This window comes from Rhinatrema bivittatum, chromosome 10 (assembly GCF_901001135.1).
Source record: "Rhinatrema bivittatum chromosome 10, aRhiBiv1.1, whole genome shotgun sequence".
In the NCBI taxonomy this organism is placed as follows: Eukaryota; Metazoa; Chordata; class Amphibia; order Gymnophiona; family Rhinatrematidae; genus Rhinatrema; species Rhinatrema bivittatum.
In genome coordinates, this window is record NC_042624.1 from 66,735,961 (window position 1) to 66,753,621 (window position 17,661).

The following is a 17,661-nucleotide window of genomic DNA, read 5'->3' on the forward strand; positions in this document are numbered from 1 at the left end:
ATGGTTCCTTTACTTTGGAATAAATTCCAGAAAGTCTTAAAAGCCCTGCTTTTTACACATGCTTTTAACTGGTAGATTTTTTTTTTTTAATTATAGTTTGGCCACCTACCTAGCCTATTTCTGATTATTTTGCTCTTATTCTGTTTTATGCTTAGCATTTCAATGCACTATTTTATTGTTTATTATTTTAATGTGTCAAGTATTTTATTATTTTATAATAATTCTAACTAAATGTTTAATTTCATCTTGTTTTAATTGTCAACCACTTTGGTATAAATTTTTATGAAAAAGTGGTATATTAAGTTTACTAATAAACATAAAAGATAACCATGATTCATTAGAATTATACTCACTTTTTCAAAGCCCAAAGTGAGGAACAGTAAAAAAAACAAAAACAACAAAAAAAAAAACAATTAAAAAAAAAGAATAAAAAACCCTGCCATCACTAAAATTAAAAAACAGTAAAAATAGTGTTACTAACAAATAAGCTAAATTATAACATAACAGGGAAATAACTAAAACCAAACATTTTTCTTCTGCTTTTTTGGGTATTTGATTTACCTTGTTTATATTTTTCTTTATATATCGCTGCCCCCTTATATTATTGGCTTGGCTTCAAGTTGGTATATAAGATTGCTTGTATGTCATGTCTTTCCTTATTTTCTTACTAATTTACTAATCAGATGAAGTTTTCTTGATTTACATATTTTGCGAATAGTTTTGGAAAATGAAAATAAAACCCACTGTTATGCTTGGTAGTCCTGTGAGCTGTCACTGTCACCTCTTTGGCCGACCCAGCTGCATTCTTTTTTGGCGTAGCAAGATGCCATGGTTCCCTCATTAACAGGTCTGCACAATGCCATTCCCCGCCAGCAGATAGATGCTGTTGGCTTCCTTAGGGCATGTGTGCGCCGACTCTACAAGATTTAAAAGGGTCCATGGTAGGAAACTCCCATGGTGCCCTTAGATGACATTACAAGCCTGCTCTACAAAAAGTTAGCCCGGACATCTGCTTAATGCCTCAGCAACAGGTACAGCTATGTCTGTGAAGTGCATGTTGCTTCCTGCCCCAGCCTTGTCTTCAGTTCTTTAGTCCAGTCTTGTCATCAGTCTTCATCTGCTCATCTCCAGCCTCGTCCCTGCTGTGCTTGCCCTAGCCTTCCTGCCTTGCCTATTCGTCCCTTAAAGTTGGCTATAGAGGCAAAAGCTTTTTAAAATATATCCAAAGCAAGAAACCTGTGAGAGAGTAGTTGGACCATTAGATGACCAAGAGGTTAAAGGGGATCTTAGGGAAGATAAAGCCATTACAGAAAGACTAAATGAATTATTTGCTTCTGTGTTTATTAATGAGGATGTTGGGGAGGGACTAGTTCCGGAGATGGTTTTCAAGGGTGATGAGTCAGATGAACTCAACCAAATCACTGTGAACCTGGAAGATGTAGTAGGCCAGATTGACAAACTAAGAACATGCAATACTGGGTCAGACCAAGGGTCCATCAAGCCCAGCATCCTGTTTCCAACAGTGGCCAATCCAGGCCATAAGAACCTGGCAAGGTCCCAAAAATTAAATCTATCCCATATTATCGTTGCTAGTAATAGCAGTGGCTATTTTCTAAGTCAACTTGATTTATAGCAGGTAATGGACTTCTCCTCCAAGAACTTATCCAATCTTTTTTTAAACCCAGCTACACTAACTGCACCGGCACTAGTTGAGTTGGGGGTCTGGGACAAAGTCATAGTGCCATAAATGCCCAAATAAGGTGAGCATAATATGGATCCCTGAGGGATCTCATAATGTAGCATATAGGGGAAGTCTCTCATACCCTATATCTCTGTGTCACCAACTAAAAGCTAAACCATCATTCACTAGTTCTGAAATATGAAGTAATAATATTTCATGGTCAAATGTCAAAGACAGCAGTAAAATGAATGAATAATTACTACTTACCTGATAAATTCCTTTTATTTAGGACAGTCTGATGAATCCAGAACAAATGGGTTATGCACCTCTACCAGGAGATGGAGACGGCACAAACTGACGTCACAGTATATATACCCCTGCAGTGACATCAGCCTGCTAGTATTTTCTTCAAAAGCAATTGTGGACAGACTAGCAAAAAGCTTGATTAAAAAGATAACTATTTCAATACTCAGCCAACAGGCAACATTGAGTTCAGACAAGAATGTAACACTAGGCTAGGGATTGGAGTAACATTTACTAGTAATCCCTGTAACATGCAGGCACACAGGAGGACCATATTATAAAACTTCAGCAGCCAAGGGAGGGCAGCTGGATTCATCTGACTATCCTAAAGAAAAGGAAATTATCAGGTAAGTAGTAATTTTTCATTTCTTAGCGTCCAGTCAGATGAATCCAGAACAAGTGGGATGTACTCAAGATACTCCTGAATAGGGCGGGAGGTTGCCCGCAGTCTACTCAAAACTGCACGTGCAAAACCCGCATCCTCCCGGGCCTAAACGTCCAGATGATAATACATGGAAAAGGTGTGTAGGGAGGACCACGTCACATCTCTGCAAATGTCGACGGGAGACAACAATCTAACTTCTGCCCATGACACTGCCTGAGCCCTAGTGGAATGAGCCCTAACCTGACTAGGTAATGGCTTCCCAGCATCTACGTATGCAGCCGTATCTACCTCCTTAATCCAGATAGCTATTGTAGCCTGCGAGGTTGGCCTTCCCTGTCTAGTACCACTGTGAAGGACAAACAGGCAATCCAACTACTGCAAAGGCTCAGCAACCTCTAGATACTTCACAATATGTCTCTTGACATCCAAGGGTTGCAACAGACTATACTCCTCTACATCTCTCTCTCTGTCCAGAGATGGCAGGGAGATGGACTGATTCAAGTGAAACTCAGTGACCACCTTTGGTAAAAAGGAAGGAACAGTATATGCAGCTGTACTACCCCTAGAGTCACCTGGAGAAATGGCTCCCAGAAAGACAAGGCCTGCAGTTCAGAAACCCTACATTCAGAACAAATTGCCACAAGGAACACAGTTTTCAAGGTCAGCAACCGCAAGTATAGAATACATAACGGTCTAAATGTAGGGCCTGCCAAAAAAAATCAAAAACCATATTAAGACTCCTTAGGGGCACCGGAAACTGCAAAGATTTTTTTTTACTCCTTTCAGAAAACGGGCCACATCAGGATGAGCTGACAAGGATCCGCCATTTACCTGCCCCCTGAAACAGGCGAGAGCCGCTACTTGTACCTTTAAGGAATTGAGAACCAAGCCTTTATTCAAGCCATCCTGCAAAAATTCTAAAATGAGCGGAATTTTGACCAAGGAAGGAAGAGTACCTCTATCCTCACACCAGCCCTCAAACACTCTCCAAACCCGTACCATAGGCCAAGGAAGTGGAGAACTTTCTAGCTCTTAGCAAGGTGGAAATCACTGCTGCAGAGTATCCAAGTTTCAGCAAGTGAGCCCTTTTTCAAGGGCCATCCCATAAGACAAAATAGAGTCTGATCTTTTTGAAGAACAGATACCTGCTGCAACAGGTTCCTGTGCGCTGGAAGTCGAAGAGGCGAATCCATCAGGAGCCTCTGCAGATCTGCATACTATGGTCTACTGGGCCAATCCAGAGCGACCAACAGCTCAGTCTTACATGGCTGAGCACAGAGGCAGTCTCTGGCTGCAGGGGGAGAGGGCATGTGCCGTCACCACCACACTCTGCTTCCTGCACCCACTGCCTTTCAGCTGCTTAAGTAGTTAAGTCCATGCCGGTTGAAAACCAGCTACTGGACCAAGGCACTCATCTGACAGACCATGGAAATCACCTCAGGAATTCTCAATTGTGGGAGGGACCATTTGGTATCACCACAGGAGAGGAGGGCGAATTTATTTTCATTAATTCTCCTTTCTCAAAATGAAGCAATCCCCAGTAGGGAGACAGAGAATAATGGCAGGCTGTCGTCACTGTAGGGGTATATATATATATCTATCTATATATACTAGGGATGTGAATAGTTTTTGAATGATTAAAATTGTCAGATAATTTTAAAATCGTCCAAAATCGTTAGAGTGCACGATACAATACAAATGCCCCCAATTTATCGTCAGGGGCATTTGTATTGTATCGTTAAATAGGGCACGGGAATTATTTGGGGAAGGGCAGGAATACCGGCACACCAAAACAACCCTAAAACCCACCCCGACCCTTTAAAACAAATCCCCCACCCTCCCGAACCCCCCCAAAATATTTTAAATTACCTGGGGTCCAGTGGGGGGGTCCCGGCGCGATCTCCCGCTCTCTGGCCACGGCTGCGTTAAGAGAAATGGCGCCGGTGGCCCTTTGCCCCTTATGTGACAGAGCAAAGGTAGCGCCGGCGCCATTTTGGTTCCTGGCTCCTGACGTCACGCGTGCAGGAGATCGCTCCCGGACCCCCACTGGACCCCCAGGGACTTTTGGCCAGCTTGGGGGGCCTCCTGACCCCCACAAGACTTGCCAAAAGTCCAGCGGGGGTCCGGGAGCGACCTCCTGCACGCGGGCCATATTGCCAATATCCCAAAATGGCACCGGCGCTACCTTTGCCCTGTCATATGATAAGGGCAAAGGGCCACCGGCGCCATTTCTCTTAACGCAGCCATGGCCAGAGAGCGGGAGATCGCGCCGGGACACCCCCACTGGACCCCAGGTAATTTAAAACATTTTGGGGGGGGGGTTCGGGAGGGTGGAGGATTTGTTTTAAAGGGTCGGGGTGGGTTTTAGGGTTGTTTTGGTGTGCCGGTTTTCCCACCCTCCCCCGATTTACGATTTTTAACGATTTAAAAAAACAAAACAAAACACGACGATCAGATTTCCCTCCCCCCCCCCAGCCAAAATCGATTGTTAAGATGATCGATCACACGATTCACACCCCTAATATATACACCCCTGCTCCATCTCCATCTGCCAATAGAGGTGCATAACCCACTTGTTCTGGATTCATCTGACTGTATGCTAAGAAAGAAGAAAACTAGAGAGTCCAAATCATGCCACAGATAGTCTAAAAGACCGATAAAGAAGATTCTGTACTAGAATAAAATGGGTCAACCTACAGCTGTTAAATTGTTGGATGCTCCTTTTCTTTTGTTGTTTAATTTATAAATCTTTGAGTTAGAAATGATGCTGGGAATTTTCTCCCACCCTGTGTGCTCGCAGTCCTGCATTATTTTATGGTATTCCGGTGTGCAGATCAAGGGCTGAAGTAAAACCACAAGCATCAGGAAAGGTACTACAGATTTAAAAATTGCAAGCTTTTAAAGAAAGGTATTTAATTATTTGTATCAATGTTTGCTTTGCTGCATTCATACAATTTCCTATTTCCTTCTTCATGCATTCGCAGAATAGTGGATTGCCTGGATTCACATGAAATCATTAAAATGAAATGAGAATCTATTGCATTCTTGGACCCTTGGGCTGAGGCAGGATTGGTGCAACCTGCAGGGAGGAGCCCTGCATGTTCCCACCATTGGCAGGCAGACCCGGGTAAAGCAGTTGGAGCTTCGGCTATACCAGTCCTCATTCCCCATGGGTTGAGCCTTTGGGTGCGGGGGCCCCCTCTATTTATTTATTTATTAAATGTATATACCAATATTAGTGGGGACATCATATCGGTTTACAAACAGAACATATAGTATGGAAATTACATAAAACAGGGAGGCGGGGAGGGAGAGAAAGGAACTATGAGAGCGTAGAATGAAATACATAGGAATCAGGCTACTCAGAAACATGAGGTAGCCAAAAGTTAACGTTGAGCATGATATTTGTAAAACAAAAGAATTATGTACAAGGGTTTGGGTTTAGGGCGGGTTTGCATGGAGGATTCGGGTGTGCTTGCTTGGTTCAGGTGTTTGCATAGGGTGTGTTTGCTTGGTTCAGGTGCTTGCATGGGGAGAGAAGGGTATTACTGATGATAGGCTTGTTTGAAAAGCCAGGTTTTTAAGTTGGCTCTGAATTTAGCGGTACAAGTTTCAAGCCTTAGATAAGGGGGTAAGGAATTTCAGAGCGTGGGTCCGGCAATAGATAGGTCTCGTTCCCTTGTGGAAGAAAGGTGTGCTTTTTTTTTTTTTTTTTTTTTTTTTTTTTTAGAGAGGGGACATGGAGGGTACCATTGTTGGAGACTCTGGTGGATTTATTAGTTCGTATGGGGCAGAATGGCTCAATGAGCCAATTTGAATTGTGTGTGAGTATAGCTTTGTGGATCAGTGCTAGGGTTTTGTATACGATGCGAGAGGGGATTGGAAGCCAGTGCAAATTCTTGAGGAGGGGGAGGTGGGCAGCTGGGTCAAGGTCGTCGTAGGGTAGCTGGGTCAAGGCAAATGGAGGTCAGATGTATCTGGATGCAGGCAGTGGTCAGAAGCAGTCAGTGGTCAAGCATATCTGATAGCAGGCATTGGTCAGAGGCAGGTAGCGGTCAAGTGTAGAGATCAGGCTGAGGTCAAGTCAGGTATTTATCCGAATGGAAAGAAGGGGCGGATAGGCAGGGCAGGAAGGCGAGGAGAAGAACAGGCAGGCAATGAGGAGGAAGCAGAAAAACTGAAGACAAGGACACTGGAACTGAAGAATTGAAGACAAGGATGCTGGAACGAAGACAAAACGCTGGAGCAACACGTACTACTTCAGGAGTAGGTGGACCTGTTGCTGAGGAAAAGAAGTGAAAGGTCAAGAGGACCTTTTATAGACCTGTGTAAGATCAGCAGGACGTGCCACGGGGTATTTCCTGCTGCGGGCCCTTTAAATTCTGCAGTGTCGGGAGCGCGTGCCTAAGGAGGAGCGTGGTGGTAGGTAGTTGGTGGCGTCCGGCTGCAAAGTAAGCCAGTAGCATATCACTGTGAAGAGGAATGGTGCCTTGCTGTAAAGAGTGCTGGTGATGTGTCACCGTGTCTGAGGCCCAGCCAGAGAGGTGAGGGTGATGATTCACAGGGTTAGCCTGCAGACTGCTGAACGCAACAGAATCAATGTTGGGAAATAAAAGAAAATGGAACCAAATACTCTGAAAGTAGAGGTAGTCCAAGTAGTAGAGAGTTGCAGTAGTCGTGTATGTAGAGAATGAGAAGTTGTAATATTGTTCTGAAGTCCTCTTGGGTCAGGAAGGGTTTTATGCGTCTCAGGGTTAAGTAGTTTTAGGTATCCTCCTTTTATTTTTGTTGTGATGTGATTTTTGAATGAGAGTTCGCTGTCTATGACGACTCCAAGATTGCGTGCATGTGAGATCGGGGAGATTGCAGTTATTTGATTCTCTATAATTAGGGGTGGTGGGGGTGTTGGTTTGGTTTTTCTGTCAAGAATTATCATCTGTTTTTTCGATGTTTATTATGAGTTTCAATTTGGTTAACAATTGTTTGATTGTCGTGAGATAGGTCGCTGTTTTCTTCATGTTTCGTCCAGGGAGTTTTGAATCGGGATGAGTATTTGGAAGTCATCTGCATACAGAAAGTGTGTTACGTTAAGGCTGGCTAGGAGCTGGCAGATTGGGAGTAGGTAGATGTTGAAGAGGGTTGCGGAAAGGGCAGAGCCTTGGGGGGACTCCTGTGTTTAGTTGTATTTTTTCAGAGAGGTCGTTGTTGGTTGTAACTTGGTAGGTTCTGTTGGATAACTCCCATGTTTGAATGTGGGCTTTTGGAATTAATGTTTCCCGCCTTCATATCTTAAGTTTTAACACTCAGCACTCTGAGGTATAGAAATACATTTGGAAAATAGATTTTATATGATGCTTGTGGAAAAATGTAGTTTTTAGACTAAAGTGGACATGCGCCATCAAGCAAGAAATAGGAACCTAGAGCATGACAGAGTAGGCTTTTTCAATCCTCAATTGCTGGAAAAGAAAATATTTGTGTAGCTTTCCCTGGCATAACATTATATCCTTGATTGCAGATGGCTCTTAATTTGCTTTAATCATCATTTTTTCATATACTATATTTTTGCTGGTCTTTTTGATCACCTTTGCTCTCTGAGCTGCAAATTCCACCATAAGTCTTTCATTAATACCAGGGATAAGTCAGTCCAAAAATTTGCTCCACTGGTTGCAGACACAGCAGTAATAACTGACAGGCTTGATTATGTGAGCCCATTCCTCACAGCTATATAAACAGAACTTTGATAGAAATGCAGAGGAAAAAAATCTATGAAGTCATACATGCTGTCTCTTATTGGACTATATGAGAAACCAAGAATCTTGGTCTTCTAATTAAAACAGTATTATCATACATTAATCAAAATATGAACTTCCATGTTTCTTGCTCAGACTCAACTATAGGCAATTTTCTTTCCCTTGGGGCAGCAATATTTTGCTACAAAATTCTTTTTATATGAAGCATTATATAAGATATATCTTTCAGTACCATGAATCTTCTACTCTAAACTTACATCAGGTAAATGGTTTGAACATGAGCCAGTTAATAATGAACCTGTTGGTCTGGTAGGAGTGTACAGTGTCAATAAAAGCAAATCTTCCTAGTACTTGAGTCAAAACATTCAAATGAAAAGCTATGCATTCTCAAATGCTGGCATCTGAATCAAATGTTTTATTACTTTTTGGCACTAGTGCTCTCAAAACATTTCTGATTACATACATGAACTCATCAGTGGTATACTTACAATATGGTAGAACACCTAGGTATTACATCTTATGATGAAAAATGAGTTAGCATTGGAATCCATGCACATTTTTTTTTTTAACACTTCCAAATCAATTTAGAAAAACAAAGACAGCAGTGTCTTCTCATGCTCTCAGTGGATGGTCCAAGAATTAGAACATAAGAACATAAGATTTGCCAAACTGGGTCAGACCAAAGATCTATCAAGCTCAGTATCTTGTTTCCAACAGTGGTCAATCCAGGCCACAAGTACCTGACAGGATCCCAAAAGGTAAATAGATTTCATGCTGCTTATCCCAGGAATATGCACTTGATTTCCCTAACTCTACGTTAATAATGGTTTATGGATTTTTCCTCCAGGAATTTGTCCAAATCTTTTATAAATCCAGCTACACTAACAGCTTTCACTAGATCCTCTGGCAAAGAATTCCAGAGTTTAATTCTATGTTGAGTGAAAAAATATTTTCTCCTATTTGTTTTAAATGAACTACTTCTTAACTTCATTGCATGTTCCCTAGGTCTTTGTTCTTTTTGAAAGAGTAAACAACTGATTTGCATTTAGATTCCATTCTGATCATTATTAATTCTGCTATATCTTTTTTGAGATACAGTGACCAGAACTGCACACAATACTCAAGATGTGGTGCACCATACAGTGATAGAGGCATTATGATATTCTCTGTTTTATTCTCCATTCTTTTCCTAATAATTCCTAGCATTTATTTGCTTTCTTGGCTGCCATCACACACTGAGCAGAGGATTTTAACATATTACTCACAAAGATACCTAGATCCTAATCCTGAGTGGCAACTCCTAATGGAGAATCTTGAATTGTGCAGCTATAATTTAGAATGCTCTTCCCTAACGCCTGAATTTTAAAAGCCCTGTGTGCGTAAAATTCGTGGATTATGCGTGTGGCCAGGCCCTGCACATGCTGCTTGCATTTTTCGAAATGGCTTGGTCATGCGCGTAACTCCTGATATGCGCAGAAGTGCTGGGCCAACTAAAACAGATGGGCTGGGAGTGGGCTGGGACAGCGCCATTAGACACTGTGCCAGGGAAGCACATGCCGGAAGCTGGCCGGCATAAGGAACTTACTTCATCTATTTAGATGAAGTAAGTTATGAAATAAAGGAAAAAAAGATATTGAAAGGGATTTTAGGGGTTGGGGAGGAAAGGGAAAAGGGAGGCAGAGTAGGAAGAGGTATAGGAAACTGTGAATCAGCCGATTGCGTCGCCGCACATATTTTTCTAAAATTCTCCCCTCCTCTCCTGCGTGCAGAGGAGGCCACCTGCCTACACATGCGTGGACGTTAAAATCTGGTGCGCATGTGCACGTGGGAACCGTATTTTATAATGTGCATGCGCTATGTGTGCATGTTATAAAATTGGCGCATCCATGTGCACGTGCCGGGAACTGCGCACATGGACACGTGCAAAGACATTTTCAAATCGACCCTTAAGGGCATCACTTTGCACTTATTCACATTAAATGTCATCTGCCATTTGCATGCCCAGTCTTCTCTTATGATTTTACAACTTTGAATAATTTTGTGTCATCTGTAAATGTAATCACTTCACTCGTTCCCATTTCCATTTCCAGGTCTTTTATAAATGTGTTAAAAAGAAGTAGTCCCAGAGCAGATCCCTGGGGTACTCTACCATTCACCTTTCTCCATTGAGAAAATTGACCATTTAGCCCAATAAGACATTGTCCCCCTATCCCATGACTTTTTAATTTCCTCAGAAATCTCTCATGAGGGACTTTGTCAAATGCTTTCTGGAAATCCAGATACACTATATCAACTGGCTCAGCTTCATCCACATGTTTATTTACACCTTAAAAAAAATGTAGCAGATTGGTGAAGCAAGACTTACCTTGGTTAAATCCATCTTGGCTTTGTCTCATTAAATTATGACTATCTATATATTTAGTAATTTTGTTCTTTATGGTAGTTTCTACCATATGTTGAAATGCTTAATTAGTGAAAAGGTACGAGGTGGTAATGGTTACCAACAATATGGTTCCAAGTTTTTCTAAATGACTTCTAGAGGGCACTTGTGCTAAGGCAGTGACATGACATTAACCTGAATCCAAAAGACATGACAGAAATGAATATAGGAAGGAGAGCACTGTACTAAGGGGCCGATACAATACAGTGTACTCAGTCGAGAGCACTGTATAACCGGCAGTTGGACGCGGGTTGTATAGGCGCTAACTAATCCCCTTATGCAATAAAGGGGATTAGCACCTCTACAACCCACGTCCAAAGCGGAGTGAATCTAATAGTGCTCAGCACATGCAAATGCACATGAATGAAGTTATTAGGTATTCACTCCCGATGCAAAAAAAAAAAAATAAAAAAAAAATGGTGGTCTAGGACGCACATTTAGCGATCAGAAATTAACGCCTGCCTGGAGCAGGCATTAATAGCTGAGCACTGAAAATTAGTACAGAAAAGCAGAAAAAATGCTTTTCTGTACTGCCTCCTACTTAATATCTTTGCGATATTAAGTAGGAGAAAAACAAAACTAAATAAACTTAAAAAAAAAAAGACGCCGGCAGTCGGGTGCAGGAAACGGACGCTCAACTGACAAGCATCTGTGTCCTGAACCTCCTGGCTGTGTGGCTGTATGGCGTTTAGGAAAACCAACGCCGATAAACTCTGCATCGGTTTTCCTAACCGGCGGATGGTCGACGCCAATCGGGTTCTCGTTAGCAAGGAGATGTTAGGGACACGCAAGCAACCCTAGCTCCTCCTTGCTTATGCAACCCCCTAATTTAAATATTGCATGGCGCCCCCAGGGGGGTGCATTAAGAAAGCAGGTGCTGACTGTTCAGCGAACGCTTTCTGCGCATAATTATTGCATCGGCCCCTAAGGAAATAAGAAAGTGCATTAAGGAAATGCTTTAAAGAAATAAGTGAGATGGGTAAACTACTGTACTTACATGTTTCCTTTCTGTAGCTTTCAGTGATTTTGCAGCATAGTAAAATAGCTGGGTCCCACATAATGCTGCCCAATATTTTGTCCACGAAGCTACCTGTACATAGCAAAAATGGGAAAAAAATGAACTATTGTATTAGGAAGCTTAAAAATAATATCTACATAGAAATCTTTGTTTTATACATTGCCCTTCATTTCAATTGGATCCTAACAAATTTTAAAATCAAAACACTTGCAACAACTTCTGATGGCAGAAGAGAGAGAGAATGCCAAACAGGGAGATTTCAGTGGGAGTTTGAAGGATGCAGAGCATAAGCTGGCTGAATTTCCTACAGTGAAGAATAGGAAATAAAATTCTAGGTTTTTATTTTCAACAAGTACTATAAACAGCAGCAAAATGAATGAAAAATGTTTTGATGCCTAAACTATCAAACTTGCTAGCTTTCTCTCTTTTACCCACATAGCTCTCCAGATCATGGATATGGTCATCAAGGTCCTGGTCTCAAATATGGGATACAGATCCTTGCCAAGGAATGCCAGGAGGAACAGCTCATCCTGTGTATAAGCTGTCTAATAGTTGATTCTTTCTAGAAGCAGGGCTTCAAAAGGCTATGATATTGAGAGGAATCCAGGAGAAAAAAAAAAATGACAATTATTATGATAAACCTAAGGTTGAGAGTATAAATCAACTATAAAACAAGAAAAAAATGCTCTGATCTTTGGAAGAAAGTTGGATTAAAGCAGTAGGTATTACTTTACATCTGCTTTATACCTGAAATAGAGATGAAAAACCTAACTCAGTGTTCTCCTGAGATACCTTGAGGAAGAAGCAACCTCTAGGGTAGGAAAGAGGAACTGAATTACCCACAGCAGGGAGGCTGATTCTGTTTCCCAAAGAAAATGAAGCATGATAACAGATTCCCTTCTAAAGAGGACAGAGACATCTGCCAATTTGACATGACACTTTGGAAAATGTGCTGCTAGCCAAATAGAAAGACATACATTTAGATTGTTCAGACTCATTTGACCTTCTGACAGCTGCCCATTTCTGTGGGCACTAACAGTGCCAGGTACATTGCTGAGCACATGTGAAATAAGTACAAGTAGGGCTGCCCCCTAATTTCATGCCATAAGCTTTAACCTAGGTTTGTGCAAACTATGGCCTGTGGGCGAGAATGTGGCCAGCCAAATGATTCTATGTGGCCCACTGGCAACCGAAGATGAATGTCTTGCTCTGTTGTCACTACGCACAAACATTTTAAAAACTCTTAGGTTGGCTCTTTTGATCTTGAGATGTACGAGATTAGTACAGTCAACCAGCGAGTTTCTACATTAAGAGAAAATCAGCTGATCATGGCAAGGCTGCCCCCTTCCTTAAAAAAACCAAAACAAAACAAAAAAAAACAGAAGAGGGCTGAACGCAAAGACTCCCCCCTCCCCTAAGGCAGGAGGAAGGGCAGCTAATGGTGGTAAAGACAGCCTTCAAAGACAGAAGAAAGAGGGCAGATCACAGTTGAGTACAAAGTCCACCTCACCTTTGGAGGCTGAAGGAAGCATGGCATATGCTGGCAGAGACCACCTTCTTCCCTGGAGACAGGAGGAAGAGGGCCAAAGGTGGCAGATAACTTTCTCTGCCAGAACTACAAAAAGAGAGCCATTCTTGAAAGAGAGCTGTCAGTAAGAGCTGCATCTGCTGATTGTAAGTTAGGCTTGTTGGGAAAGAGTGCCTAAATCTTGGAAAAAAAAATTTCTGGAGGCTTAACCTATTAGTTTGAATATTGTGTGCCAGTTTAAGGTTATCATTTAGTTCAAAGTTTATAATTCTATAAGTGTGTGTGTGGTTTTTTTTTTTTTTTTTTGGGGGGGGGGGGGGGGGGGGGGGAACAACAGACAAAGCCGGAATTCTTTGTGCTAGGTTAAGGTTAGCATTTAATTCTAAGTTTAGAATTGGTATGTTTGTTGGGAAAATAGAGCTGAATTACTTCTATTCATAGTTTAAGGTTAACATTTAATGCTAAGTTTATAATTGAAAATTTGCAAATGTCATTTACTTGATCGGAGAAGATGAGAGAACTAGTTCCTGGGCAAGTAGACATGAGTGTGATTCCCTCCCCATTTCCCACTCATCCTTGTCATATTTTTTGATATATAGATTACCACTCCTATTAGAAGCAAAATCTTCAAAATAAGAGTCAATTAGTAATTTAGAATAATGTGCAATTAACCCTGATTTTAGTGCTTGACTAATTTTAGTCCTATTGTTGGTCATTCAAAAACATAAGACACAATCAAATATAAAAATCCTTAGAATTAAACATACCCACGCTTTAAACAGTTTTAAAAAATAACAACTCAACAAAAATTAAGATGCAGACAGAAGTCCAGCAGCCAGATGAAGGCTATCCCATCTTTTGCACAGAGTACCACATGCATGATTACCTACCTGTTGATGAAAGGTTGTATGTGTGCATCAGATGCAATGGATTCCTGGCCCTCAGAGAATGAGTCCTATCTGGAGACCAGAGTGTCAGGCCTAGCATTGCTGAGGCAGACAGTAAGGTATATAGATGAGACCCTCAGGGACAAGTAGAGTGGTCAGTCTAGCAGTTCTTGTGCTGCTTTGGAGCAGCAAGGTCACCTGGATGGAGACCATTACCTTGGTATGGCATGAAATGATCTTGTAGCTAGGACCTGCCCTCCACGTGATGCCTTATCCTGTTCATGAGGATGTTTCCAGGTATGATCAGGAGGGATGGATCAGAACTGCCATTATAGTTGGCAATTCAATCATTAGGAATATAGATAGCAAGGTATCTGATGAATGTGAGAATTGCTTGGTAACTTGCCTGCCTGATGCAAAGGCAGCAAACCTCATGCGTCATGTACATAAGATTTTAGAAAGTGCTAGGGAGGAGAAGTCTGTCATGGTATATGTGGGTAACAATGACATAGGAAGGTATAAGAGTGGTTGTGGAGGCTAAATTTAGGTAGGAAAATGAAATCCAGAAGCTCCAGGATTCTTAGAAATGCTCCCCATTCCATGCATAGGAACCCATAAGCAGACTCAGCTCCAGAGTCTGGATGAAACAATGGTATTTAGATCTGTTAAGAAATATGGAACATTTTGGGGCAGCCTATTCCAACAGGATGGAACCTGGTTGCACCTTGTAAATGAGACCATCCTCCGGAGACGGACCGCGGCTCCCCTGCCTCCCAGGGGGCAGCCAGCGGCGAAAGCGGCCCTGGCGGTGAAGATGGATGCCTGCACGGGTGAAAGCGGCCCCTGTGCGTGCAATTTGGCCGCTCAAGACGTGACGTCACATGCCGTGAGGCCAAACATCGTGACGTCACGCCTTGAGTGGCCAAATTGCACGCACAGGGGCCGCTTTCGCCCGTGCAGGCATCCATCTTCGCCGGCAGCTCCCTCCGGGAGGCAGGGGAGCCGCGGTCCGTCTCCGGAGGATCCGTGATCGCTGGAGATCGCTGTGGTTTCCAAAAACCACAAATGCTTCCCTTCCAGGAGGCAGGGGAGCTGCGGTCCGTCTCCGGAGGAGGGCTGCAAGAAAAGTAAGTCGCTTCGTTGCTTTACACTTTACATGTCGTTTCACCAGTCCTCTCTCCCCATCTCCCTGTGCCTTGCTTCGTTGCTACTTTTTTTTTTTTTTCGCTTTTTCCGCTTTCGTTGCTTCGGGAGGAGGGGAGAGAGGACTGGGGTTGCCCCGGAGACCAGCACCCATGGACGCGGCAAGGGCAGGTGAGCGGGGGCTGGGGGAAAGTTTGCCGCCTACCCTTACCCCTGCCTCTAATGCAGGGGTAAGAGGGAATAGCTAATTTGATCGTTTACATCTAATATACATGCCGCGGGCGGAAGGGGTTACTCGGTGATTTAAAGAGGCGGTAAGAATGGGTTAAAGGGGATAGTGTATCGCGGGTTGGACTAACGCGGCCGAAAAGTGAGTAGAAAGCGGGTTAGAAGCAGGGTAACCGCGGCCGCACTTTACTGTATTGACCTGTTAGATTGTAAGCCGTCTGGGGACAGGGAAATACCTACAGTACCTGAATATAATCCGCTTTGAAGTGCTGAAAAAGTGTGAAAAGTGAAATATAAAAATAATAAATAAAAAAAAGGGGACAGGGAAATACCTACAGTACCTGAATGTAATCCGCTTTGAAGTGCTGAAAAAGTGTGAAAAGTGAAATATAAAAATAATAAATAAAAAAAAAAATTCAGAAAAATACAAGGGAGTTTGAAATACCCTTCAGGTGCTACATAAGGAGGTAAAAGTATTCAAAAAAGAGGATTTCTTGAAAAAGTATTAAATCTTTAACTAAATTCCACTTAAATATTTGGACTGCATGTACATTCTAGCCACCTCCAGTGGGAAGAGATTAGAGAATAAATTGTGGAGAAAAAGAATGATTAGCTTTAATCTGCATAATCTGAGCAAAGTAAGGAATTGGTTGGAAGAAGTAATTTGGTGTAAATACAGTATACAGCTTCCACTAGAAGTAGAGACTTTGCTAGAAGTAGAGTTACAAGTTTATTCTATCTGCTGTCTTATTATTTATTGCTGCTAATCACTTGCATGTGAGAAGTGTAAATATTAATCAATCATCTAACTAAACTATCAGTAAAGAAGTTGGAAACCACAATTCCTCTACTATGTGTTTATTGGATGCTGAGGCTATATAAATATTGATGCTGTGAAATAAGGGCAGAAACAGGGTTAAATTGCAAAGAAGGGTATAACAGTTATTGTTTGTCCCCAAACATTGGAACTTTTGACCTCAGATGAAAGCTATCTAGTAGGGAGGCAGTTGAATAAAGACTGAGAGGAGTTGTGCAGAAAGGGTCTGGTCTGCCTCTACTTTTTCTTTCTGTGCTCCTGTGTGCCAAGTAAAGGATCCGTCCAGCCCAGGGGTTACACTGGTATGATATACAGACCTCTTTCACAGGCTGAAGAAACAGAAATTTAATGGAGGATATTCTCAAAGTTGCTATGAAAGGGGAGATGCTATTTCTAGGTGATTTCAATCTGCTGGATATTCATTGGAACATGCTGGCTGCAGTGTCATCTAGAAGCAGGCATCCCTGGATTCTCTGCAGGGAGAACTATTCTGTCAACTGGTAAGGGGGTAATACTAAACCCGCTGCTTACCAATAGGGTTAGTGTTTCTGATATCACATTGGATGACCACTGGATGGTGTGGTTCAGTATTAGAGCTCAGGCACTGATTTCATTCTAAGGTGAGGGTGGGTCCTAGAGGTCAAGAAAACTACTTGGTTAAACTGGGGAGAGTACCTCAAGGAGTCGTTAGCTAGACAGGAAAATAAAGGGGAAGTAGAAGAGTTATGGGTAAAACCATAAGCAGATATTGTAAAAGCAACTAACCTTTTTGTTACAAAATAAAATAAAAGCAAGAGGAAAGAGGTTGCAATGGTTTTCTAAAGTAGTCAAAAAATAAGGAAAATAAGTTTTGAATTCATAAACTACAAGACATCACAGAAAGAAGAAGATGGGAAACAATGTCTGGAAAAGGTAAAAAGCTGGGAATAGTCAGGAAAGCAAAGAAGCAAATAGATGAAAAACAGCAAATACAGTAAAACAAGAGGAGATTATGTAAAACATGTTTAGATGTATAATAAGAGAAAGTGCAAAGGTGGTATTGAGAGACTCAGAGAAGGGAAGGAATATGTAGAAGCTCATGAGGAAAAAACAGAATTGCTTAACAAATTTTTCTGTTGGTGATCAGGGAGGAAGGGCCAGGAGCAGGACCACAGAAAATAGACAAATAGGACTGAAAGTGAAGTAAACTTCAATCAGTCTTCAGAAAAACTTACTCTTGAGGAACTAGCTAAATTTAAAGAGTTCAATATTCAAAGTCATTTAGATGGATTATTCACAAGTTATCTGTCCAAATGACAAGTTTTGAATATTCCCCTTGCTTGTCTGGCTAAAAGTTAGCCAGATAAGTCATTATGTGGCTAAGATTTAGCCAAATAAGAAAGGTGTGTTGGGGGCATTCCAGGGCAGGGTTGAGTTAGCAGACTAACTGTGCTGGCGGGTCTACTGAAAGACCTGTTCAATAGATCCCTGGAAGCGAGAGT

At 42.0% G+C, this 17,661-nt stretch overlaps 1 protein-coding gene across 3 annotated transcripts in view; it reads right to left on the reverse strand.

Annotated features, from left to right (window-relative positions):
• The window catches only part of RALGPS2 (Ral GEF with PH domain and SH3 binding motif 2), a 785,699-nt gene that overhangs the window by 101,610 nt on the left and 666,428 nt on the right, over nt 1-17,661 (reverse strand). For all 3 annotated transcript variants that reach the window (XM_029618595.1, XM_029618592.1, XM_029618597.1), the window contains one exon: nt 11,557-11,649. In XM_029618595.1, the coding sequence (XP_029474455.1) occupies nt 11,557-11,649 (93 nt within the window). The remainder of the gene's footprint in view (nt 1-11,556; nt 11,650-17,661) is intronic.